This window comes from Vombatus ursinus, unplaced genomic scaffold, assembly GCF_900497805.2.
Source record: "Vombatus ursinus unplaced genomic scaffold, bare-nosed wombat genome assembly UNPS02014926.1, whole genome shotgun sequence".
In the NCBI taxonomy this organism is placed as follows: domain Eukaryota; kingdom Metazoa; phylum Chordata; class Mammalia; order Diprotodontia; family Vombatidae; genus Vombatus; species Vombatus ursinus.
In genome coordinates, this window is record NW_020954704.1 from 992,866 (window position 1) to 1,020,791 (window position 27,926).

Consider the following 27,926-nt stretch of genomic DNA (forward strand, 5'->3'; position numbering starts at 1 on the left):
ATATATATATATATATATATATATATATATATATAGGTAACTATATTTCAATGTAATTGGTTTCTTCTGTAATATTTTATTTTTTATTTTATGCATTTAAGGGGCTAATAGGCTTCACCAAACTGCCAAAGGGGAACATGACCCAAATACAGTTAAGAACCTCTGGCCTAAAAGAAAACAACAACAACAACAACAACTTAAAAAAAAAACTGTTGTCAAGAACTATATTGGAATGTTAAAAATAAATAAATAATATTTTTTAAAAAAGAACCATATCAACTTTTCTGATTAAAGTTAGATAAAAATTTCCCTTCTACACACTCAACGATCACCTAAACCAGCAGCATGTCAAATATTTGTGCTTTGACATCAACTCACTGTGACCTTGAGGAAATCACTTCTCTTCCCTAGGCCTCAGTTTACTCATCTGTCAAGAGGAGTTGAACTCAATGATCTCCAGGAATCCTTTCTAGCTTTAACATCCTATGATTTTATGGTTACTGCCAACACTCACAATAAGGGGGCTTCTAGTGCGGTACTGAAGAATGGATTAGAAGTGAAACTGGTTCCACAGCTGAAGTGTCTGATAGGGAATGACTATAGGCCCTGCTTGATTACCACTATAGCAGCAGGTAAAAGTGGCTGGAAAGTGGAAATGACTGAAAAGAACAGGTCTCCAGCTCTGCCTTTACCAACTCAAGTTCCCCTGAGAAAACCAGTTGCTTTACCCAGGCAGGAAGCTCCACAAAGGCAGAGGCCCATAATGAAGATGCTTTGTACTCTACCCAGCACACCACAGGCCATTAATATACTATCACTACTGATGGTGGCCATTGAAATCAGCCCTGTGGGACAGACTCTGCCTCTCACTGGGAAGCTGCTGACCACAATAAGCTTGCTCCTCAGACCCTTTGTTAAAGTCGATTTAGGAAAACCTCAGACGGTCATGTCTTCATCTGCTTTCATTTATTTTGCCTATTGAAGGGCTCCCTCAGTACATTAGTAAGTCTCCATATAAAATGATTTGGAGATCAACAAAAGAACCTGGGCCCCTGGGTAAGCATTCAGAATTGGAAAAACATCTGGACATGGAAAGTCAGGTTCTCATGTGGCTAACCGTAGGGAAGTCAAAGGAGAAAGATCTGTACGTTTACTCCAAATGCCTCATTATTGCAAAGACAGTTGCTGAAGAAAAGATAAAAGACTTAAGAGCTCTGATCAATGTAATGACCAATTCCAGTAGATCAATGGTGAGGCATGCTATCTACCTCCTCAAAGTGAGGTGATGGATTTAAGGTTCAGAAAGCGACATACATTTGTGGACTTGCCCAGTATGGGGATTTGTTTTGCCTGACTAGGCATATTTGTTACAAGGGTTTTGTTTTTCTTTCTTTTTTTCCCCAGGGAGAGATGAAAGGAAGCAAAAATATATGCTTGTTGACTGAAAAGAATAAAAGTAAGTTTCTAAAAAATGACACAGAATAACTTAAAGGTAGGTGTGGAAACTGAGAAAAAGAAAAAAAAGTTAATTCTATTAGTTTTTGTGGAATATGTAAGAAAATAGAAACTCCACATGACTAATATCCATATGATTGCTATCAGTACTATGAAAATTTAAGACTTGCATAAGCAATATTCTCTATAGTTATTATCAAGTATTCCTGTCATCCTCTCATGGTTACAAAACTTTTCCACCAAGATAGCATGCTGGATTAGTAACATGACCATGCAGCAAGCTTCTCAAGTCTTAATATTCAATTTATTGCTTAACCTAGAGCTATCTTCTTTGGAGTACTATTTATTAGTCAACAGGAATAGTCCAACCCCAAATAAGAAATAGTGGGACTGGAGAGCCCTCCCTCTTCCTACAATGGCAATGATTCATCACAACCTCTAGGAGACAGGACACTCAACCCAATAATCAGAAGCATGACAGTGAAGTCATTATTTTAAGAGTTGATTCCAGTATGCAACAATATTAGCAGCTTAAAGTTGGTATGAGAGATAGAAAATCTGATATGTAATGGCAATAGGCCTGATCTCACATCACTATGGTGAAATCGTTGCTCTGATCAGAGATAATGGTACTCATTATGGGGCTCATAAGGAAGAAGGATATATTCTATAAGAGCTTTCATGGTGCTGCTCAGGTGGTGGACTTGATTGGTACAGCAATGCCATAATCCTAAATAGGTACTGACTATAATAAGGGAAAACCTCTTGCCTTGAGGTGGTGGAGGGAATTTGCCAGTTGGAGGCAGGTCAAGAACCATAGAGGATGATGCTTTATAGATCCTTTGGAGGGGAGAAGTAGGTGGCTGAGAGTCTTATTGGCATAAAGAGCACCACTGAATAGAAGCAGCTGCCTCGTTCTTCATTAAAGGGTTCACATAGTTTTATGCCCACCACAACTCGGCCTTCATTTTCCAAATGGAGATCGGCCATTCTTCAATCTCTGCCATTCTCATAAGGACTTCAATTTCATTATCCAATTCAGAAGAGGGCATATGATGTCTCTGAGGGCTACTGACATTCTGAACCAATAGCTACATGTTGTAAGAGAGATGGGTCAAAATTTCCCCATTGATCCAGACACCAAAAGGGAGAATCATTTACTTTTTGGTCTTGCTCTCTCAAGGTCTCAGACCACTCAGCCAGACCATGGTCACTGTCCAGGATCAAATATAAAGATCTTATCTACCCCATCTCTATAATTTTTTTTTTTTTGGCTAGGTAATGGGATTAAGTGACTTGCCCAGAGTCACACAGCTAGTGAGTATTATGTGTCTGAGTCCAGATTTAAACTTGGGTCATCCTGACTCCAGGGCCGCTGCTCTATCCACTGCACCACCTAGCTGCCCCCCTATAATCTCTCTTACATGCCAATCATGTATCTCACATCTTGACTCAGTAGGAAGACTTGGCAAGACCCTCATCCATCAAAGCATTCCAGATCAATAAAAGTCAAAGCAGCTAGGTGGGTTGTCGTAAGGATAAAATGAGATAGCATACATATAGTGTTTTGCAAATCTTAAAGTGCTACATAAGTGTGAGCTGATTATTTTCCTGGTTGTTATTATTAATGTCCACTGAGGTCCACTTGTGCATGTATCTCCCTTAGCAGGAAGAGTCAAGGCATTGGGATTAGGACTGGAGACCCCAGCCTCTGTTAAAATTGCAAGCTACACTTCTATGACATTATTACCCCAAAAGCCTACCTTAAATAGACCATTTCTGTTTAAGAACAGAAACTTCTTCTGCCTATCCATCATGGAAGAGGAATCATCTTGCATCATCCAACTCATATTAGGAAACTCTGGACTCTTTTGTTCAGTGGCAACAAGGACCAGAAAATGAAAAGAAATTGCTTTTCAAAAATGTCATATTGCATGACCACTTTGGAGAATTTGCTGCTCCAAAAGCCTGATGGTTACTTGATCTGGCTATGCTTAAGAGCCTGCCAAAAATTCCACTCCACTTACGGACAGAGATCTCTAAAAACATGGGCCCCATGGAGTCCACAGAGGAAAGACTGCTGGATAGCACTCTTGGTCTTCAAAGAGCGAGAGCCTATTCCGGGATCTACTCAAAAGAGGTGAATTTATAAGGGATTTGGTAAAAGAGAGCCATTTTGATACCCATCTTGGGCATATGGGTTTTTTGGAGCCTGAAGAATTCAATAAGCCTCTGTTTTTTATATAGACTTATGGAAATCAAGTATCAGTAGTTTGCCACAGACTGTACTTGGAATCACAAGGGTTCCCTTCATCCCCTCATTTCTGAGACCTTGACTGAATGGTCATGCCCTGAATTTTCCTAAGGTTTCACCAACTTATTGCATCTGTCTAGGAATTTAAGAGGCAGATGGGCTCTTCAGAAAGGTTTTTTTTAGAGAGATGAAAGTAACAGAGCACTGGGATCTCAACAGGGCAAGAACATTTTCTCAAGTGAAAATTAGTGAACTACAAGTGTTAAACTACAGAGACTGCAAGTGTTTCTCTTGAAAAGTAACATTATACAATATTCACTAAGACTGGTAAAGGGAAGTTGACTCTTGTTTGACACCACAGTAAGATTCACACAATTTAACACTTTCTAGGGTTTTTTTTTTCATCAACACAAAAGGTTCAAAAATGCTGTTATTGAATCTTAGTAAGTAGAATGTTAAAGACATAAGATGCCCTATTTCTCATCAAACACTTCAAAGTATCCTTTAGATCAACCTTTCCTAAATTATTTCTTACTTCATATTAAGCTTTGGGATTTAAATCCAAAACATAAATCTTACTTTCCTTCCCCCAATCCTTAGGACTCAGGGATTTTTCGACAGAATCGTGTCTAAGTATGAACAGAATCCATTGATTTCCAGGGCTCTCTGCCCAGGCTACTCACTAGAATTGCAATCTGTGTTAGTTGTGTGGGTGGAACTTCAAGGTAGACATTAGTCTTGTAGGAACTAAATAACGAATCTTTTGATCTATATCTCACAGTTCATTAAGTCCATTAGGTGGAAAAAGCTTAGATCTTCTACTGACTCAAGTTGAATTCAGATAAATTCAGATGGTGGTTGCTTTGGGGAAAAGGATTAAAAAACAAACATCTTATCTTTCTCATGTTGGCCAAGAAACCAAGAGAAAGACATTGAAGAATCAAACTCAAGTTTGTCAAAAGGAAATCTGATACTTGCTGTAGGTAGCTTCTGAATAACAATAGTGGACATTCTATTTACCTTAAGGTTTGCAAAGTGTTTTACATACATTATCACATCCGATCCTCATAACAACCCTGTGGGCAAGTATAATAGGATATTATTATCTTCATTTTACAGATGAGTAAACTGAGTCTACAATCCAATGACATTGGCTTCTTTGCTATTCCTTGCACATGACACTCCAGCTTCTGATTATTTTCACTCGCTGTCCTGCCTAGAATGCTCTCCCTCCTTATATCCACCTCCTGGTTCCTTTTAAGTCTCAGCGAAAACAAACAACAACAAAAACAAACATCTCATCTTCAGCAGGAAGACATTCCTAGTCATCTTTAATCTTATGCCCACCATAACTCAGCCTTCATTTTCCAAATGGTGATGGGCCATTCTTCAATCTCCTACAAAAGCCTGGGATAATCTCTTCCATAAGTACATACAGAGTCCAATGAGGAATAGCCTCAGGCTTAGTGAGCACATGTGTTGGTCCTACAGAAATCCATTTCTCCCTTCGCATGGGCCTCATGAAGTTGTCTTGAGGTGTGTATAGGTCCCCAACACTTGGGTACTTGTCTCTCTCTGACTAATTTGTCCTCTCTCAGCTCCCAAAAAGATGCATTGTTTGTTACGGATCCAATCTTTCCAGTCTGGGGCATGGAAAGGAGGTTAACACTCACTCTGGGGTTACTCCTACCTCCCTTGCTGACCTCTTGTATGGAAGCAAGGGATCTATCTTCCCCAAACACTTGAAATTTGCCTACCAAGTTTGATTTGACTCCCAATGTAGTAGTTCAAATATTTTTGCTAGAATTGCCTTTTCTTACATACTGAAGCTCAGAGATGTGGCTAATTCTTTCAACTTTCAGTCATCATCTGATTTTGTCTAATGTCTGAAAGCACTTCACTATTTCCCAAATGGATTAACTCTACTATTGATTCAACAGAGGTACCTAAGACTTGTTCACAGATAGATTATACATTTTATTGATTCTGTAAATCAATCTAATTTGGTGCTTTCACCAAATAAAAGTATCAGGTGGTAGTTATATAACTGGGTGGAGTGACTGATCAATTGATTGATTAATTGAATCAAGGAGTCCAGGTCTTCTGTGTTTGATTGGTGGAGTGGACCCTTCATTCCTGCACTCAAAATCAAACAGAAAGTTGCTTCAAAAGACAAAGAAAAAAAATGAGATGCATAGATTCCCAATTCTATAAAAAGTTTTGTCCCTTTGTTTTCAGGACTCTTTTGAATCCTTGGATTTGGTAGCTAGAGAAATATCAGTATTTATATACTCTGCACCATCTTCTCCAACATATATTCCCCACGCAATCTTGAGATATCCTTACCCTAACCCAGCCCTCCTCAGTCTTATATTGCCAAACCCAAACTGGTAGGTACCAAAGTATGAATCAATTCGATGACTTCTGCAAACTGTGTGCATGGCATAGGTACTGGGGATACAAAAATAAGTCAATCATTACTTTCAAGAATGTTACCTGAATCTGTTTCACTGAATCCAGAGAATTAAACAAGTCTTGACCAAAATCAACATCCCTACCACATGCCAAGTAATTCTTCTCCCTGAGAAGTAGAAATGATTTTACTCTACCCTTAGCAACCAACTTGGCTTTTGTTGTTTAAAACTTCTAATCACTCCTGTTATTAACCTTAAACCAGCAGAGCCTTCCTCTAAATCAACCTATTTTTCCCTAACTTTGTTACAGATTCCTTCATTTTGTATCTCTTTGCTTTCCTTAATCAGACAAACATTTACTCCCATGAGCCCCATAAGAACTGGGAGAGCCAAGCTCTGAATTCTCCCCAGTCTCCTGCAACATCAGCAGAAGAGGCAGGCTGGTTCCAATTATGGAATCTTCATTCTTGGCTGTAACACAATAGGCCAAAAGATCCCAGCTGGATTCTCTGATCCTGGGTGGGGTGTTGGCGGTGCTGGCAGGGACCATGCACAGTGTTGGACTTGCTAATGATCATGAGTGCACTAGATCAGAAGACGGTTGGGAGAGAACACATATGGAGGCCCTTCCCTTCAGGTCGCTTGGGTGGGCCTGGGAAATATTTGAGCCATTCTTCAACATAACACCTGTTCTTTCCTAACAGCTATGGGCCCTGCATCCTTCGTTTCAGTTTCCTTTGGCTGTATCCTTGGTTAGCTAAACCTTCGTGTTTTCTCCACACTATGGGTGCTGAGGTTTTCACCTCAAGCTCCAGAGAGAAAAGAAATTAAGTGGCTCCTCTTTCCAATTCTGTTTCACAAAGGATCGAGGTCTCCTGCTGGTGCCCTGGGTAGGTTGGACCCCCCTCTTAGAAGCTAAACTGCCGGAGCTTTGGAGCAATGTGTTTGCCCTCCTTTTTCTCCAAAGTTTCCAAAGTACCACCACGAGAGATAGAAAAGCCAAGGCAACACCAAGTAGTGGCTTAGGGCAACAAAGGACATGCAAACACGATGGCATTACTATGTTAATGTCCTCTTGTGAGCAACCTCCTGAAGATGCTGGGAGGATTCATGTATTTTTTTTTTTTTTTATGGAGAACAGTTCCGCTTTCTATTTTACAGCTACAATTGCATAGAAGGGCTCCTTAAAGTGTTTCAAATGGTAGCCCGTGAAATCCCTAACTGACCGCACAGCCTCTCCTGCCGTTTTATTATCTTTTCCAACTCTGTGGAACAAAGACTGGGAGTTGGGTTTAAGGCCTCCAGTGGTTGGGGCCGCTCTCAGCCTCCTAATCCCTGGGAGCCTGCAATGAGAATGGCCTGTGGAGATGATGAATCAAATGTTTGCTTCACCTTTTATTCCCTTCCCCTTCTCCTGAAAGCTTTTCAGGTACCGTTTCATGGAGTGCTTTGATTAAGGCCTCCTGGCTAGCAGGGTTGGGGTGTAACTCCTCAGCTCTAGGATGAAAGGGGTTGCAGGCTTATTCCCACACTCTGTTATTTCCCTGGATGGGCTGATCTGTCTTTCCCTCTGGCCACAAAGATGAAGTGGAGAAATCACAGGCAGAAGGGAAATTGCTTTTTATTTTTTTCAGCTGGCAACCTGGATACTAAATTTTACAATTAATCAATCAGCACATATTTATTAAGGACTCATTATGTGCCAGGTACTGTACTGGGCACTGGGGATGAGATTGAACCTATGATTTCATTAGTGTATGGAGCTCTAAGTGAAGAACTTCTTTGACCAATTCAGATAATGAGCTTCTCTGCAAATTACAGTCTTACAGAGTTGCTTGGGGCACTGAAAGATTGAATGACTTGCCCACAGCTAGTATGTATCAGAAAGGGACTTGAACCCAGGTCTTCTGGATTTTAAGGATGGCTCTCTATTCATTACACCACGCTACCCCAGAGCAGCTTGTGAGGAAACAGACCCAGCCTTCAAGGAAATTACCTGCTATGGGTAAAACAATAGGAACCCAGACGAATAAAGTTTTAAAACATATGAAGTCATTTTGTGGAGCACTAAAAGTTGGAAAGATAAGGAAAGGCCTCCTGGAGAAGGTCCCACTTGAGTTTTGAAGGGAGTCTTAGGATTCTAACAAAGAGAAGGCCTGAGGGGCTAGATCATAGAACATGTAAAAGGGAGTAATGTTGGGTATGCCTGTAGGCATCAGGGAAGGAGCTGAAAGACAGGAAGACACTAAAGATTAAAGAGAGGGGATGATTTCAGGGGCAATCTACCCATAGGGAAGAGAGTAAGGATGGAGTCAAAGGCACAAGTTGGTCTTGGCAAGGAGAAGGGCACTCTTACACCAGTGGACACTCCTACACCTAATAACCCTTTCATAATACAACTTTATTGGCTTTCTAGTCTAATGGAAAGAGCTCAGATTTAAAGCCAATGGATGTGGATTCAAAGGCCGGATCTTCTACTTAATCATTTGCATGACCTTGAGCAAGTCATTTAATTTCTTTGGAACTCAGTTTCCTCATCTAGAAAATTATGTGTGGGTATGTGTTTGGGGTGGGAGGGTTACATGGTTTTGAAGTTTCCTTTGAGTTACAAACCCTATGATACTCTGGTCCTATGGATGTTACTTCCTCTCTTACATGGCCATAGAAGCACAGACTTTTAACACTGGAGACCTCAGAGGTAATTTACTCCAATTCATACTATTTACCAGCCTTTATATCTACTCTGAAGCAACGTGGTTGTTATAAGGAATTTGAATGGGCCCTAGGTAGGCCCAGACAAGAGGTTCCCCACGATTGCTACACTGGTAAATTTCCAACATCTCCATCCAAGGCATCAGGGGTTTGTCTTCTCTGTACCCTTAGAATTGAGGCCTTTCTATTTTATTTCTCTATAATACTTCTCTTCTTGGTGCCTTGAATATCTTCAATCAGCTGACTAAGGTGCCAAAAAAATTTTTTAAGCTCAGTGAAATGTAAAACCCATGAGGTAAGGAACTATTTCTTTTTGTCCTGGTATCCCCAGTCCTACAACAGTGACTGGCATATAGTAGGTGCCTAATAAATGCTTATTGTTGAATTACTTCAGTGCAAGAGATCACATTGATGATATCACACAGTTGTCAAAGTACTATGTGGAGACCTCAGGATACAAACTGGTATTGGAGACATAAATTAAAAAGACAGAGCACTGAATTTTAAACTTGGAAGGACCTTTAGAAGAATATCTAATCCATTTTCCTTATTTTGAAGAGAGGCTTAGTGACTTCACCAAGGTTCCACAGCAAATTAGGCTAAGAACCAGAATGAAAATGTATCTCATGTCTCCTTTCCCTATACCAGATAATCCAACTGTTGTAAGGAGAAGTGAATCACTTTTTATTTACCTTAAGCCTTGAGATGAATCCAGGTAGGAGGAGGTTTGGGCAAGGCATCCATGGGCTTCTTGTCTTAGGAAAACAGTTCCAAGACAAAGCAAAGCCCTTGAGCAGAATGAGAGAAAGGCACAACATGATAGTTATGCTAGCTGTTTCCTCCCAGATGACTTTGCTTCTCTGGCAAACGTTAGAGATGGAGGTGTGGAAGAGAGGGAGATATGGTGGTAATAAATGGTTTGGAGAGCTACAAAGCAAGGCTTTGAAGCTATAGTCAGATCCCAAGCTACTGAAGTCTATCCAATCTACTTGGGATCCCCTATATCATACAACATTGCAAAGAATCTCAGAGTTGGAAGGGACCTCAGAGGTCATAGAGGAATAAGAATCCCCTCAATGATATCCCCAGAAAGTACTTCTCTGATCTTCCTCTGAAACTCTCTAGTGAACACAGCCCATTCCATTTTTGGATAGCTCAAATTGTTAGGAAGTTTCTACTTTCATTCGGCTAAAATCTGTCTCTCTGCCACTTCTGTTACCATTGTTCCTTTAAAACCAAGGAAAAAAATGCTAATCCCTCTTCCACATGCCATCCCTTGAAATTCTTCAAGACAGCTATCATCTCCCCCTACTTCTCTTCTCCAGGTTAAATACTACCATTGCTTATATGGCACAATTTTAAGATCCCTAATAATCCTGGATGTATCACAGCTTGGAACTGTTTTCCTAAGACAAGATTTTCAGAACTGAATAAAATACTCCTAATATATTCTGACCATAGCAGAGTACAGTTGCGTAACTGTGTATTCAGATTTTCCCAGCATGCAGGGAGAGGGTTTGAAACCTAACCCTGTGTGTGAATCATGGGAATTGTAGTCATTGAACAGTGCTATTTTTTCCCTGCCATGCAAGTGAGAGTTTCTCTTATAGTCTGTGGCACAGACACACAGGTGGCAAAGTGGTGGAGTCTAAAATTGGGTCAGAGTTTGGGGTTGGAGTAGAGTGAATAAGACATTAGTGATGGTGGTTGGAGAAAGAGAGTAGCGCCTGTAGGTGCTTTTGCAGTGGAAGCTCAGAGACTTGAGTCTGGGCATTATGAGCTTGATCCCAGCAGCCAAGGCCTCTGCTCTTTAGAAAAACAATCCTGATAGGGGTGGCTGAAATGGACTGGAGTTGCTGGCTATTGTTAATCCTTTGAGATCAGTAAAGTGAGAGAGAAAATTTAACTCCCTGTAGCACCCTCCCTTTTTTGGTGGCAGGCAATTTCTACATGATCTCTTCATTTCTTTAAATTGTTTCCAAGTCCTGATTTAAGATCCCTATTCTTTCATATAAGACAATGATTAATTATAGCTTCTTCATTATTTAAGTCTTTTTATTGTGAATGAGGGGACTGCATGGTGGATGTCAGTGAAGGACCTGCAGTAAAGGGATAACGTAATACAGAGGATAAAGCTATTCAGTCTAAGGAATGTGGGAAACTAATTCTTGTAAGACTTACATTTATCCCTGTTAAATTTAGACATTTCTGCCTCCTTTTTAAAAATCAATTCAAAGTGTTTCTATCTACAACCCAGCTAGAACTTTCTTGATGAGCTAGCTCTCTGATCACTGACAAACCAGGGTATGTTCTGCCTGGTTTCCTCAGGTCTTACCACTTAGTTCAGTCTAGAACAGTGATACCATCTTGGGCAGGGTCATCCAGGGTGGAGAGACTGGGACTTTGCCTCAGAAACAGATGGATAGTTTAAAAATATTATATATATATATTGCTATCTTTTATTTTTACAACACCTTCAATTCCAAGTATTTCCCTCTACCCTTACAATAAGTCTCCCTTATAACAAAGAATAAACAGAAAGAATCAAAGTAGTGTAGCAAATCCAACCCGCATATCTGATAGTAAATGGGATATTCCACATTCATAGTTCCCCTCCTCTGGAAATAAAGGGTGGAGAAGCATTTTATAAACTCTTTTTCAGGGCCAAACTTGGACATGATAATTACAGAGTGTTGACTTTATTTTTTGCTTTTTCCATTTACAGTGTAATAGACATTGTAATGCACATTGTTTTCCTGGTTCTTCTTACTTCAGTTCTTAGAAGTCTTTAAGGAAACCAAAATATAGTCTTAAAAGCATTTAGTCTCCTTCAGCATCTGTAGAAACAACATTGGTTAGCAAAAATAATTATTTAATGTAGAAAGCTCTCAGAGGGCACACTCTCTTCTCCCCCACTTGTCATCCCCGCCACAGAACATCAAGAAAGTTCCTCCCAGGCCTACCTCCCGCTCCAGCATCCCACAGACCTCCCTTTACTGTCAACAGTGAATAGTTTTCTGAGCCTCAAAGTGTCTTAGGGTCTCTGCCCACAGGGTTCACCTTTCCCAAATGAATTTGTCTTCAAATTTTGATGTGAGGGCACATTTCGTATTGCTAGTCCTGGACATCAACATTGCCGGCCAGGGCTTTGATCACGGTCTCTCTCTCGATCACAAAGTTACTTTTAGCTGCCTCACCTTCTCTCTTATTCTTGAAATTAGAATATCCTAATTATCATTCACTATAGCCTTTCAACCTGTTTTCTTTCACTTTAAATAATTCCCTTTCAGGCTTCTTCCTCCCTCTCTACTTCATCCCCCATGATGCCTGCCATTTTATATGCCTTTGGACCTCTCTTCCCTCTCCCTGGCCCCTAAATCACAACAATTTCTAAAGACACTTTCACATTTGAAAAAAAGTGTTTCCCCATATATAGAGAAGCAAGGAGTTATAAACACAAGCCATAATATAAATTAAGCTCATAAATCTACAACTGGAAAGCACCTCAAAAACCATCTAGTTCAAACCCCTAATTTATAAAAAGGAAATTAGAGCCAAGTGAACTTAAGTGTCCTGTGCAACAGCACACAGGTATGAAGTGTCAGGCAGGATTTGAACCCAGGTCCTCTGACTCCACAGCCACTCTTCTTCCCATTGTACCATGTCAATCTATTTAGGGGAGTTATATGTGGTGAAGGATTGCCCTATTGCCTAACCCTCTGATGTCATTGCTACTTGCTTAAATAATACATTAGGTAGGCAGACAGAACAACAAGCTAGGCCCTTTAATTAAGGGGATTTGTTCTGTGAAGTTTGAATTCAGTCAAAGGGCCACACTTGAGGACCTAGAGGGTCACATGTGGCCTCGAGGCCAAAGGTTCCCCATCCCTGAGCTAGGACGTATATTTAGCATGAAGCCAGATTATGGGTAGCAAGTTTGCATAGTGGATAGAGTGTCAGAATTGCGAGACAGGAAGACCTGAGCTTAAATCCAGCTTCAAGTACTTGCTAGCTATGTGACCCAGGTATATCACTTAATCTCTTTCTGCCTCAGTTTCCTCATCTGTGAAAACAGAGATAATAATGGCACCTACCTCCCAGGGCTGTTGTGAAAACAAATCAGATAATATCTATGAAGCATTTTGCAAACTGTGAAATACTATATGTACATTAGCTATTATTATAATTAATAACAATGATTATTACTATCATTAGTAATAATGATTATTGAAAATAATATTAATATAATAAGTTCTTTAGAAATAATGAATCAATAATTCATTGTTTATAAGTAGTTATTATTGATTATTAATATCAATAATAGCTAATGTATATATAGTACTTTATGTGATATTCATCATATTTTTTCTTCTTTCAATTTACAGTGTAATTGAGGAGGAGGAGGAGGAAGAGCACGAGAAGGGGGAGGAGAAGAAGGAGAAGAAGGAGAAGAGGAGGAGGAGAAGTTATCTAGGCAGAATCTACCTTTTTTCCATGATGGACTCTATCCACAGCCCCTAAGAACCTTTGATTCTTTCCCATTTGTTATTTAATTGAAGCCTAACCTTTCCCCAAAGTCTCAAAAACCAGACTGTGCACTTAAAAAAAAAAAAATCCAACTTTCTGATTGCATGCCCTTGGAGAATATGTAACAAAGGATCTTTGGTTTGCTTTTGTTAATCTGTCCTGAGACTCTCCTATTCTCTGTCAGAAGACAATATTTGCATTTATAAAGGAAATATTTACCAACGATCTGATCTTAAACACCAAGAGTCAAAGGCTAAAGAGCAAAGAGCAACAGTCACTTTGCCCAAATTTTCCTGCACCCAGGAGTCCTACTAAAATAAATAATTGTTCCCAGATTTTATGATGGAGGAAAAACATTTCCAAAGGGGAAGAACTGGGAAGATGGCGACCTCTGCTTCTGTCAGGATCAAAAACCCTTCCCAAACAACCCCATGGAAGGCCTGGTAGGCCTTTACACTGCAAAATGTTTCCATTGGAATACAGCTCGAACAGTCTACCTCACAAAACCAATGAACCTACTAAACCTCTTTGATTCAGTTTAGACTGGTGACTTCATTGGTGCAGGGAACTCTGGGAAAGGAAATTATCTCTGCCAGTGCCCATCTGCAACTTATATAAAACTGCCTGAGAGCACTGAGATGTTAAGAAACTTGCCTGGAGTCATTTAGTCAGTGTGGGGTAGAGGCAAGACTTAATTTAAACCCAGGGCTTCTGATTCTGAGGCTGGCCTCTCTATCCACTATGCCTCTTGGCCTCTACTGAAACTTACAGGAGAAAGTCTCACCTATCAAAGGCCCATGCTATGGAACTTAATGGGAATATTATCCTTTGTAGTTCAGGACAGATAGTAATAATTATATTTAGCTAGCTCTTATTATGTGCCAGGCCTAAGTGCTTTGCAATTATTATTTTACTTGATCTTCACAACAATCCTGGGAGCTGTAGGAGCTATTGCTTTTTACAGATGGGGAAACTAAGGTCAAACACAGGTTAAGTAACTTGCTCAGGGTTACACAGCTAGTATACGTCTGAGACTGCATTTGAACTCAGGTCTTCCTGACCTGACTCTATCCCCTGGGTCACCTACTTGCCCAGATATATATCTTTTGCATCTGTACAGATGAGCCTGCCATTCAGTCTGAGATATATTTTCATCCTATGTACCTCAATGGGAGGTTTTATGCAAAGCTATGCCTAATGGACAAATGGCCCCAAATATCTGAAATATTGCTCACAAGGTCAAAGATTCCTGTTCTTGCCTTTTAACTTAAATAACCCCCTGGTCAGACATTGCAGCCTTTCTTAACCAGAGGTGTTTCAAGTGATAACTGGCTCCTCACCTAGACTGCTGCCTCTTCAGTTCCAAGTTCCAGGAGCAGGCTGAAGAGTGTTCTAACCTCGAACAGAACTCATATTTCTCAAGGTTCTCTGAGTTCATGTCACAAGACCCAGACCTGAAGAGGTCTGAAACCCCACCATGATTGACACTAATGCAATGGTTCAAAAATGAATAGGAATAATCATAAGATGAAATGAGACATAGGTAACCAGAGTGGATAACGAGCTGCTCTTAAATACTGATGCTTCAAAGATTCATAAGCCTATGAGGAATGAGAGAAATATGAATAATATAGACAAGTCTGAATTGTTCTCAACAGACTAGCTGTCCAATTACAAAAGCAAAGTGACCTTGAGATTTTAACTCAAGGAAGTTAATAAGACCTTATAGAACCACATAAATGTTAGCTATTATGATGATAAGGGACAGCTAGATGGTGAGGGCACAGTAGATAGAGCACTGGGCCTGGAGTCAGGAAAACTCATCTTCCTGAGTCAAACCTGGCTTCAGAAACTTATTAGCTGTGTGACCCTGGGCAAGTCATTTAACTGTTTGCTTCAGTTTCCTCATCTATAAAACGAGCTGGAGAAGGAAATGGCAAACCACTCCAGTATCTTCGCCAAGAAAACTCCAAATGGGGTCACATGATTGAAAAAGGACTGAACAACAAGGCATCGTAGAGACTTAGTAGAATTAAACTTAGAAGTTTTGCAACAGAAGGGCAAACCTTGTTTAAAAAAATTATATCCTTGTGGGAATATTACAAACATTCCAGTCAGATGAAGGATATGAATAATGAGATCACTGGCAAGACAGAATGATGATGAATGACTTCAACAGTCCAGACATTTGTTGGCCTCTGTCCACCAAAAAGCAGAGCCTCTGGTAAATTCTTAAATTTCTTAGCCGATAATTCAATTTTCAAAAGGTAGAGGAAGATTTTAACCATCAAGATGGTGGGTTAGTTGCTTTTTGCAGACCTCTTCTACTATTCAATCTCAAAAGAAAGACATTATGAGGCAAATGTATTGTAATGTAGAGCTAAGTTCACAAGATAAAAAAAAGCAGCACTCCTCTCACTACCCCTGGCCAAGACCTGGTTCTAAGGTAGCCAAAGTGACTCTACCTAAACACTCCTCCACTCACACTCAACAGGAGGCAACATACCGATTCTGCTGAGCCACATGAAGGAAGAGGAGAGAAGGGGTCAGTGGGCTAAAAATCTGCCAGACAGTAAGTTGCACAAGGCTTGATAGAAAGAAGAAGGTAAAACATCTGGAGGGAGCTTTGTTCCCCCAAGCCCTCCAGAGATGACAAGGCAGAGACCTCTCCACACCTGCAGCAAACCTGCCTTTTTAAGAGAAAAGGCCTCAATAAAAGCCCAGTATGCAAACAGATATGCCAACAGAGAAAATCCTAGAAACATGAGGAAGACTGAGCAAAAACCTCAAAGAGAAACCAAAGTACAATTAGCAAATATTATAATGTGGAGGAAAGTAAAAGACAGACTTTTGTGGGCTCCCCAGAGATCACAGAACAGAAACAACAAAATACTTCAGAATAGCTCAAAAGAGAAATAAAATTCATGAAATAATTAGGAATGCAACAAGTCAGAAATGAAAGCTCTCAGGGCATAAAATAGAGCTCTGAACACAAAATATAAAAGCATAATGAGCAGAATTGGAGATATTGAATCCATGATGGAGAAGCTCTCTAAAGACATAGAAGCTGGAGTGTAGGTAAATGTAACAAAACAAACATAACATTAAAATGATTCATGAATTTTATATAAGTCAAAGCAAATGATCTAATATGAGAAAATTCTCTGGAACTTCTGATTATAGACAACTAAGTATCAACTGAAAGAATCTACAGATCACAAGGAGAAAAAAGCCTTTATTTTAACTGTAGCGATTAAGTTTAACAATTTCAGTGGCAAAAAAAAAAATTCTGGAAATGTTGAGAAGAAAGATCTGCTAGTATGAAAGAAAGGCAATTAGAATATCACTGGATTATTCAATAGCTACACAAAATCAGAGAAGGGAATTGAAAATTGATAATATATTCCAAAGAAAAAACAGAACTAAAGCCGTCACTCAAAATTATATATCCATCAAAACTAAACTTAGTTATTAATATAAAAAATGAGCATTCAACAACAACAAAAAAAAAACACAAAATACAGGCAATTGAGACAATAAAAAAACAGAGTTGAGTGGACAATTTGATTTGCAAACACCAAAAAAAAAAAAAACTAGAAAAGTAAACAAATACAATTATCAAAAAGAGACTAAATATAAAAATCAATTAAGTTCATATTTATGGGCTATAGTTAAAAAAAAGTTTAATCTTTGAGATAAAAGAAAGAATAAAGAAAGCCCAAGGGATAAAAAAGGACCTAGGGGCTTATGATTTCAGGGGAACTTAAATACTCATGAGAATCAAAGGTAGAACTCAACTGACCATTCATGGGTTTCATCCCTTGACCCTCCCATAGGTAAGTGAATCACTGTGTTTTGTGGGAGGGAATAGCAGAAGAGAAGGTTGCATAAATAGGGAGAGATAGGACAGTGATGCATGCCTATCTACCAAGTTCATGGTTGAATAGTGGACAGATTATTAAAGTCTTAGAAAGATGGATTGTGGAAGAAGTAGACGGAGGTGGCAGAGGGGAGAGACTGGAAGGAGAAAGTCATATTGAAAAGCATTCCCAAGGGGGAGGAGGAATGACTCTGTGGTAGGTGAAGGAATCTTTATGGTGAGTTCAGTCTGAGGGAAACAGGAGGAAGAATAAGTAAAAACTTCAAAGAGAAACTGAAGTACAATTAGCAAATACTATAATGTGGAGGAAATTAAAAGAGACTCCTACAGGGAAGTTTGTGCATGGGGAGCTTGATTTTTCTGAGAGAGTTTTGTGCCTCAGTGGGCAACATTATGCCCCAAAGAAAGGATGTGTGAGTTCCTAGGGTTAGCTAGTACTCAGAGTGATTTGGATTAGAATACAGAGTCAGAGGTGATGTAGTATGGTCCTTAGGATGCGAGGGCAAGTGGAAAGCCTGGACCACAAGACTTAGGGTAAAAGGTGACATGTACCACATAGCACTGCTTCTGCTGATATTACTTCCTTCATCAATTGATGTTTCTAAGAGAGAGGCACAGCAGAATAAAGAGAGGTAGCACAAACTCTACAATCATAGAAACTGAACAAAAGAGGGACCTCAAAGTGGGTAATCAGAAACTCCAACCCCATGGGAAACAAGGAATAAGGAAAGAACAATAATGAATACAGCTGGTGAAGGAGGAAATAAAATCTCTGGAACAGAAAAAATGGAGAGAACAAAGCAAAGGAAAACTTCTTAGAAAAAGGCACAGAAAAAGAAAGTTACTAAAAATAAAATGTTGCAGGGGAGGGAATGAGGGAACACTGTAAACTACTTGCTGAACGTGGTACTTTTACAAAAATAGACCATGTTCTAAGGCACATAGAAATTGAAAGTAAATATTTTTTAAAAGTAGAAATACTAATTATATTAAAACTATGATGTAATACAAATTAATACAGAAAACATACAAATAGACACACCTAGATATGAGTGGGTTAAAGAACAAATCATGGAAGCAATTTCAAAACTATGTGATGCAGAATGATGATGATGATGAGCCTGTATATCAAAAATCAGGGATTTAGCTAAAACAATCCTCAGAGGAAAAAAATATATCTCTGAGAATACACATTAATAAAATACTAATGAGCTGATAGTTTTAAGAATTAGAAAATAAAAAGGTACAAGAAGCAATGAGTGGAAACAATTAGTTTTGTCTTTGTGCAGGCTGTCCCCAAAGTCTTAGTTTTAAGCTATTAAAGTCCAAGTCTAAGTTTTTGGCACATCCTATATATAATGGGCACTTAACAAATGTGTGTTGGATAGAACTGAATTGAACTGGAATCTCTAGACCTATTGCTGATTGATGAAACGGAAACAATGGGAACCTTGGAAGATGACCATGTCATTCAAGGGTTGAGGATAGCTAAGGAAGGAAATGCTGGCTAATGAGGACCCAGTCTTTACAACATGCACAATATGCCCTCCATGATTCCAATACATGTAGAGGCTTTTCTGAGCGTGTGTAATGAAGGAACCCTTCCCCCACTTTAGAGCATGCACAGGTATCATCAGACTATTTCCTATTAGCTTACGGCATGGTTGCAAAAAGCCATTTAAATGGTTGCTACGACAAAATTAATTGTTCATACTAAAAAATTCAGGGCTATAATCTCTTGCTTTCTTCCCTAGGAGCTTTTGAGTGAGGAAGAAGAGTGAGGGAAGAGCTTTGGCTACCTTGTCTTTTCGTCTGACCACCACACGTTCCTGATTACATGGCTTTTCTGCTTATGTGTTTCTTCCTTCTTGATCTTAGGGAAAGCTGTATCCTGAGATCAGAGCACCCAAGCAAACAGTGAGATAGGCAGGTTCATCGAGGGTAGCTCCAGGCATCCAAGGAGGCTAGAAGAACTGTCAAAGCTGTCTAAGGTCTTGCCAACAACAGGAGGTGGCGGAAACATTAGATAGATCTGGTGTGGAGACACAGTACAACAACACTGAGGAGCAACCTGCTTGACTTAGCCTGGCTGGGTGAGGGAGCGACTCATTCATGAGCTATACACACTTAGAAGTGAACTTGGAGGGGGAGCTAGATGGCACAGTGGATAGAGCTCTGGGCTTGGAGTCAGGAGGCCCTGAGTTCAAATCTGCCCTCAGACACTTGACACTTATTAGCTGTGTGACCCTGGGCAAGTCACTTAACTCCGATTGCCTAACTTAAAAAAAAAAAAAACTGAACTTGGTACAGAATTCATAAAGGGAGAAAAGGACTTCCAAGGCCAGAAATTTCTGTGCCTCATCCCTCCCCACCCTGAGTTGGAGTGGGAAATGTTTTACAGTGATCACTTTAAGTTTGAGTCTACTTTTCCTAGGGAACAAGTGGGCATATAGAGGGGAAATTTTATACATCAGTCTTTTCTATACTTTCTCAGTTAATATTCCTTTGTAAAAACTAGATTAGGTTAACTGGTTAATTAATATTAGGGAGATGTTAACTGGCTTAAAGTATACTGATGGGAGCTCATGAACAATAATATTATAAAACCTCCAACCCCTCAGAGTTATGGCTAGAACTCTGAAGGAGTAGCACTAATCACTCTCTAAGGACCCAGTCCACTGATGTAGAAGTTGGGAAAATAGCCCCAGAAAGGATGCTATAACTATAAGAAAGCAGATTTCAAAAAGTTCATTGAAAAGATAGACTTGATACTCTCTCCAGAAATTCTGAAAGAGAAGATGACTCAAGAAGAATGAGGGAAAAAAACCTGATGGCAAAATTACAAATGATCCCAATAAGAATAAAAAGAAGAGGTAAATAAAAATTCTGTATAGAAAATATAAATCATAGGATCAAAGTTTTAGAGCTGAAAGGGACCTCCGAGGTTATCTAGTTCAACTCCTTTATTTTACAAATGAGGAAACTGAGTCTCAGAGAGGTTAATTAGACTGCCTATGATCATAGAGAAAGTCTTAAAGTGCCTGAGGCAGTATGTGAACTCAGGTCTTCTTGATTCCAGCTAGATCATTTATGTAAAGTGCTTTGTAAGTCATAAAGGCACTACAAAATGCCATTACCATTATCACTACCATTGTTGTTAGTGTTCACAGGGAGCAATTTGATAAAATCAAATTTTAAAATGATATGTGCAAAAAATACAAGCAAGAATATTTAACTGAGGACAAATATTGTGAGGACAAAAAATTGGGTCAAGAAACTTAAAGTTCAGAGTGTGATGAGGCTTGCAAAAAATGGTAAGGAGACCCAAAAGAGATTTTAAAGCTTTGTCCAGCACTGACATGACATAGTCACTATAGCAGTTGGTTCTACTTAACTGTATTTCTTTGTTATATTTAGAGGATTCTATTCCAGGGTGAATGAATGAATGAAAAAGCATTTATTAAGCATTTACTATGCGCTAGGCACTAGCAAAAACAAATGTATAGGACAGTCCTTGCCCTCAAGGGATTTAAATTCTAATTGGGGGAGGGGGGGAGGAAGAGACAACACCTATTGGGCAATGGTGGCCCGGGAAGAGTGTTTTAGTCTGAGAGGTATCTGGGAGATCACAAGGATAGTGAGTGAAACAAAAAAAAACAATTGACTGACATGACCTTTTCAGAAGTAATTGTGGGCTCAGATCCTTATAATCTAGCCAAGGCTGGGATTCTTATAATCTAGCCAATAGCTTACTAATGTTCAGACTCCTTAAGAGTCTGCCCAATATGACAGATGTTCTAATAAACCTTGTCTTTGGCTGAACAAAAAAAGAAGTAATTGTGGTGTTAAAAACAACAAAGATCAATTTGTGTATTGTACACATCCATGCACAAATATATTTAAGGCAAAAAAAGGAAAAGTAAAGGATAAGTCCCACTGTGTGGGACAGATGTTACAAGGTTAAGAGAGGGTGGAGGAGGGCAAGCATATTTCCCCTCCTCAAATCTTCTGATTGAAAAGTAGAATGAAAAATAGTCAAGCAAGAACTGAAGCCCAAGAGAAGGGGGTGCATAGTAAAGAGCACATAACTGCTCTAAATGAGTTCCAGTCACTTGGCTGTTTTAATCAAAGATATCATCTTGGACCACCAGCTTGCACTGTGCCTACCAGCTTCAATGGTGCTAGTAGAGGTTAGCAATCCTGTATCAGTGCTTTTAGGAATCCTCCAAAGAATAACGATTCACATATACAAATTACATATTACGGAATCCAGCCAAAACCAAAGGAGCAGGATTCCTAAAGGAACAGAGCCAGGAGAGATAAGAGAATGAGCTTGTAACATAAGTCATGAGAATTGGAGATCCAGGTAGGAAAGAAGAATATTATGTCAACAAAGCTGGGTAAAAATAAACAGAACAGAATTGACTAATAAGCCAGTCTAGGGAAATGTAGATAGGCGGATGGAAAGTCAAAGGTGAACTACAGATCAATAGGGATCAGTAGACGTCAGTACCCCTTGATAGTTGGCCTAAGTCCATCAACTTCCTTAGATTCTTAATGGACCAGTGGCTTGCCAAACTAGGACTTGGCGTGAACTTGGACAAATTTCATTCCAGGGTATTGAAAGAAGCTGCAGGATATTACAAGAATTGAAAACCAGATCATGAAGATCACCTGAAGAAACTAGGCATGTTTAGCCTGGAGAAGAAAAGACTTTGATGGAACATGATTATTGTTACTAAGTATTTGACAGACTGCTACTCAAGAACAATTAGGAATATTTTGCATGGTTCCAGGAGGGAAGAACTAGGACTGATGGATGGAAATCACAGGGAAAAAAAAGAAATCCTTAATAATCAGAACTATGGGAACATGCAATTATTGGGCAGTGAATTTCCTATCTTTAGAGATATTCTGACAAACTACATGACCACTTGTTAGAAATTTGGGAGGAAAGGAATTCGTGACTTCTAAAATTCCTTCCAATTCTGAGTCTATGATGCTATGAATTGGAGGCACACTTCAAATTGGCAAATTGCTACACGACTTGCATTGCAATGGTTTCCAGAACTCCACAGAACATTAGAGCGGGGGGGGGGGGGGGTGAGGGCAGGAAGGACATAAAGATTATCTAATTCAATCCCCCCCCATCTCATTTTTGCAGATAATCTAAGGTGTGGAGTAGTGGCATGATTTGCCTAAGGTTATGCAACCAGTAAATGGCAGAGCTGGGATTTGAACCCAGGTCTTTTATATCCCTGTGCTGTTTCCATAAGCGCTCATCTTCCTCCAGGTTGCTTTAGTAAGGACTACTTTGTACTCCTGACTAAATTTTGTAGTTATCTTTCAATTTTTCCTTTTCATTTTGCTCCTCTCCTCATGTCTGTTTAAATACATTTTTTTTGTCTGTTGGAAAGAAATTGTCAAACCTTTCTTTTTGGAATATACATTCTTTTCTTTATGTCCAATTATTGCTCCTGATCCTAGGTAATGGATTCTGGTCCCTGAGGTCTCCCACACAAACTGAATGATGATACTTTGGTAAATACTGACACAAGTAAGACTGCCAATGTGGTGCTAAATTAAAATTTGGCTTCAGACACTTATTAGCTGTATGACTTGTGGGCAAGTCACCAAACTTCTGTTTGCCTCAGTTTCCTGTAAAATGAGGATAATAATAGTGCCTATCTCCCAGAGTTGTTGTGAGGATCAAATGAGAAAAGATTTGTAAAGTTCTTAGCACAATGCCTAGAGCATAGTAGGTGCTATCATATCATGCATATTAATGGTAGCTGCTATTATTATTAATTCAATGAATATTTATTACTTGCACTGGACACGCCGTGTACTTAATATGAAATAAAATGAAATATTCATGAAAATGAAATGATATGTCATTTCATTCAAAAATGAAATAAAAAAATTAAATAGTCTTTAACCTCAAGTAGTATCATTCCCTTGGTGTAACATAATATGTTCACAGATAAGTAAATACAAAACACAAAAATACAAAAATAAAACAAATAAGGTTTTGAGAAGCAAGAGAGTTAACAGGCACAGGTTTGGGGATTGATGGCAAGGAAGGTTTCTTGTGGTACCTGAGCTGAGCCTTAAAGGAAGATAAGGATTCTGTGAGGCAGAGATGAAGGGAAAAGGAAAGGATTATGCATTTATTGATGAGGGGAGTACATTATTGGCACAACGGACAGGTTAGGGATAATAACATATTGCCCTGCAGCCATCTTCCTTTGGAGAAAGGGACCATCATCCCTGCCCCACCACCACGAGCGGCCAACCAACTGCCTCCAATGTGCAGGTAAACCCAAAAAGCCTGGGGACAGCCATCCCTCCCCCACAACCACCACCTCTGCTTCCCACCTCCCCGAAGCCATCATCCAGGAAAGCAATCCTGGGTAGAAGAACCCTGACAACTGTCTCCATAGTTGGTATAGATTCCACTCCCTCAGAAGTCACAGCCACTGAAGACCTACAAAAGATAGTTCTTACCACCAAATCCTTGGAAACATCAAATGGTTCAACATCAGAAACACATAAAGTTTATGTCCTTTGCCACTACATTTCTAAGGAACACTGGGCCTTCCCATCTGACATCCTGTATGTGCTGTCTCCCCAGTCTGAATGTGAGCTTCCTGAGACATGGGAAAGTGCTTTTCTATTTGCATCCCTGGCACTTTGTACATAGTAAGCCCTTAATAAATGCTAATTCATTCATTGACTTCATGTTACCAAGTAAATTTGTTCCCAACTGAGAGTAGAGAGTATGAACTACAGGCTCCTCTTTAATAAATGTGCCTTCCTGATGAGTCTTCCTGACACCTGTCCCTTTTTCCTTATTTTGGCAACAGAATTCCTTATGTTCTGAAATAACTTCTACAAAGGCCACAGTGGCAAATGAAACTCTTCATTCATTAATTCCCTGAAATAACATAACTTCTTTTTTAGAGGTGGGGGTGGTCTTACCTTGAAGAACTAGACCAGCTTCCTCGATGGCATAATTGAACACAGAGAATGGAGCAAGTGGTGACTTGGCAATGACAATCTGTACACAAGCACATTGTCCAGAGTTAGTTAAAGGAATGTCTCAAACCTGGGTTTCTTAGATCAATGCTTTGTTCAACGGCTAAAGAGCAGTACTGAGAAATAGAAAGTGATGACATTGTTATTGTTTTTTTAAATAAACATACCAGAACTTTTACCAGCAGACCAGGGGTTGAACTCAGACCCAGACCTAGGCTGGCCAGACCCCCCTGCTAAATGGGGAGATCATAACCTATGATCTTACTTCACCTCTATCTACTCACCATTGGAGGATGAGCTATAGCAAGCAGGTCAGGTAGAGGCCTAGGTGTGGCCCAGTGACTTCTGAAACACCCCTGGGAGACTGAGCTTTACTATTCACTTGCCATCCAATATGACCTCAGTGGCTTTTCCTGTTCTCTCTCTATCCCTGTAATAGGGTGTAGTGGATAGAGCTGGCTCTGAAATCAGGAAGACTCATCTTCCTGAGTTCAAATCTGGCCTCAGACACTTACTAGCTCTGTGGCTCTGGACAAGTCACTTAATACCATTTACTTCAGTTTCCTCATCTATAAAATGATCTGGAGAAGGAAATGGCAAACACCCCAGTATCTCTGCCAAGAAAACCCCAAATGGGGTCATGAAGAGTCAGACATAACTGAATGACAACAATCTCTGTAATATCAAACGAAACTATCAAACTTTTATCTCCCCCTCTCTCATCCTATCCTCCTCAACTCTACCCCACCATGTCTCACTCCAACCCTGCCCACTCTTTCCCCTATGCCATCTGGAATTCCTGTACTATAAAGAACGCAATTCCCTTCCTTCTGGACCTCTTTCTCTCACCCTATGTACGTCTCCTAGCTCTCCCTGAGAAGTGACTCTCCCCAACCACTCTATATCCCCAGCTATCTTCTCCATCACTTGATACACATTATCTCATTCCTCACCAACATATTAATCCTAGATGAGGAACTGAAATACTCTGCTACCCAAAATGACTTCAAGTCTCTCCCTTCACCTTTATTACTCAACAATTCTTCCTTCTTTGACATTCACTCAACCTAAAATTTCCGCCTAATCCAAACCATGGTGTACTGTAACATCTTCCATGTCATTCTCCCTCTTTTTTCAAATTCAACACTTGGTTTACAGACTTCCTCGCCTCCCCAACTCCCACCCTCTACTACAGGACTTCAACACATACATTGATGCTTTCTTTAATTCCCTCACCTCACGACTCCTCAGCCTCCTTAAATTCTATATCTTCCTCTTTTATTCCACCTTGGTCACACAGAGAGATAGTCACATCGTAGATCTTACCATTATGACAAGTGTTATACTTCCTTAATTAGAAGCTCTGACATTCCTCTATCTCAGTGCTTCTTAAACTGTAGGTTGCAACCCCATATGGGGGTAACTGAATATGGAGGTCGCAAAAAAAAATGGCAACAGTAAAAGGTTTCTGAATGTGCGATGACCAAAAATTAATTTAAAGTCAAATGCATAATGAATCCGAGGTGTTTCTGATAGTGCTTGCCCATGTTGCATTGTGCAACTTCATTGCAGCCTTGATTCTGAACAGAGAATATGTGCACTGTACACTGTGCATGTTGTCATGCCATGTAACACCATGAACACTGCCAGAAACACTTCAGCTTGGATTCGAGACTATTGTATGTTATGAGTTGCAGCGTTTTTACTGTACATACACAGTTTTCTACTCTTTAGTAGAAAAAAAAAAGTATCAAATTAGTATATATTTGGATTGTATTGTGTTGGTATGTTAGATTTTTAAAATTGTTGTTATTTCCTTCTTTTACAGAAACATAAGTATTTAATTGCAGCAAGTAAAGACAAAAGCCCTTTAATGATATTTTTCCACCAACACCACTGTATGTGGACATAAGTGTGAACATTAATTTTTTAAATTAAGCACAAACAAATGTAATTTCATGCACTAATTTCCCTTTCTTCCTTCCTTCTTCCTTCCCTTCCTTATATCTTCTTCTTTTCCCATTTTTCTCCTTCCCTTCCTTCCCATCCTCGCTCCCTCCTTCTCTTCTTTCCTCCTTCTCTCTTTCCCTCTAGTCTGCCTGCTTGCCTTCCTGTGTTCTTGCCTTCTCTCCTTTCTGCCTTCTTTTCAAATTATACTTCTCTAAAGGAAAAAATAAAAACCAACCCTTGTAGATAATTTCAAGGATGTTTAGTTTTAGGTGCGCAGTCACACCATCGGTTGTGGGTTTTGTAAAACACTACCCCATCTTCTTTCACCTATCCTGCCCACGAGGAAGGGCATGGCAGTTCTAATAACATTACGAACCTCCCCCCCTCAATAATGCTTGACACTGTATGTCATGTGGGGAATCTACTTGGAACCTCTGTGGCTTGGAGGCTTAACTAAGGCTAATAATTATCCAACAACAAGTGCAGACACAGAGCTCAGAAAGCTTTGTGAGCCAGGCTTTGGGTGCATGGTACTATAGACAACCAAAACAGTTTTCTGAAAGTAAATGGATTTTTGAGCATGTTGCCACCACTTTTGGCCAGCTGAGTGTTTAATCTCTACCCTACCTACCTGTGTTCTAGTCAAACTGGTCTCGATGCCATTTCCCCAACTCAGCATCCCATTTTTCCCTTCTGCATCTTATACCTGAAATGTTTTCCCCTTCAATGGTTCTTTCTAAGATCTTCCTTCTCTTCAAAGCTCTGTTCATGTGCAACCTCCTTTGGAAGCCTTATCTGATCTCTGTAGCCTCTAACATTCTCTTCCTCCTCATATTATTTTGCCTTTACTTCTCTACTGTGTCTTCCCCACAGAATGTAAACCCCTTGCGGGTAGCAAGACTTTTGAATTTTTGTCTTTGTCTCCTCATTGACTAGCACAGTTTCAGGCACACAGTAAGTGATGCTGGTTCTTGTTGCCATGAATACTTTTTACCCTCTGTTCACATCATCCATATCCTGATAAAGTTTCTGAATCCATGAGTCTTCTTTGAGCTGGAAATCAATCCCATTATCTTGGAAGCTTCAAAAGAACCTTTTTCCCTTTGCTGACCTATAAAACTGGGTTCGATCACCTTGATATCATTACATTATATGGGATGGTTCATGACATACCTTCTCCTTATTCTGACAATTCATGTTCTTCCTCTTCTTCCACCAAACTTGACTCAGGAAATTCACTTCCATCAATCAGTCAATCAACAAATATTTATTAAGTGCTTACTGTGTGTCAGACACTGTGCTAAACACTGGAGGCACTGTGCTAAGTGCTGTATACAAAGCCATCAGGAAACTTTCCCTTATTGATCACTCTTAACTTTAATACTCTTCAGAGACCTTTCAGTACTTTTATTTTTGGTTAACATAATGATAATAATAATAATAATAATATTTGTGTTTTTACAGCATTTTTAAGGCTTACAAAGAAATTTTTAACATGTAAAATTTTTTAATATTTTATTTTTTCCAATTACACATAAAACAATTTTAACATTTGGGTTTTTTAAGTTCCAAATTCTTTCCCTCTCTTCTCTCACCCCTCCCTGAAACAGCAAGCGATTTGATATAGGTTATATATGTTAAGTCATGCAAAACATATTTCCATATTAGTCATGTTGTGAAGAAAATACAGAGAACC

At 39.5% G+C, this 27,926-nt stretch overlaps 1 protein-coding gene across 1 annotated transcript in view; it reads right to left on the bottom strand.

Annotated features, from left to right (window-relative positions):
* The window catches only part of RAD51B (RAD51 paralog B), an 888,004-nt gene that overhangs the window by 51,843 nt on the left and 808,235 nt on the right, over positions 1 to 27,926 (bottom strand). The window contains 1 exon segment of the mRNA XM_027843747.1: positions 24,224 to 24,302. Coding sequence (XP_027699548.1) covers positions 24,224 to 24,302 — 79 coding nt within the window.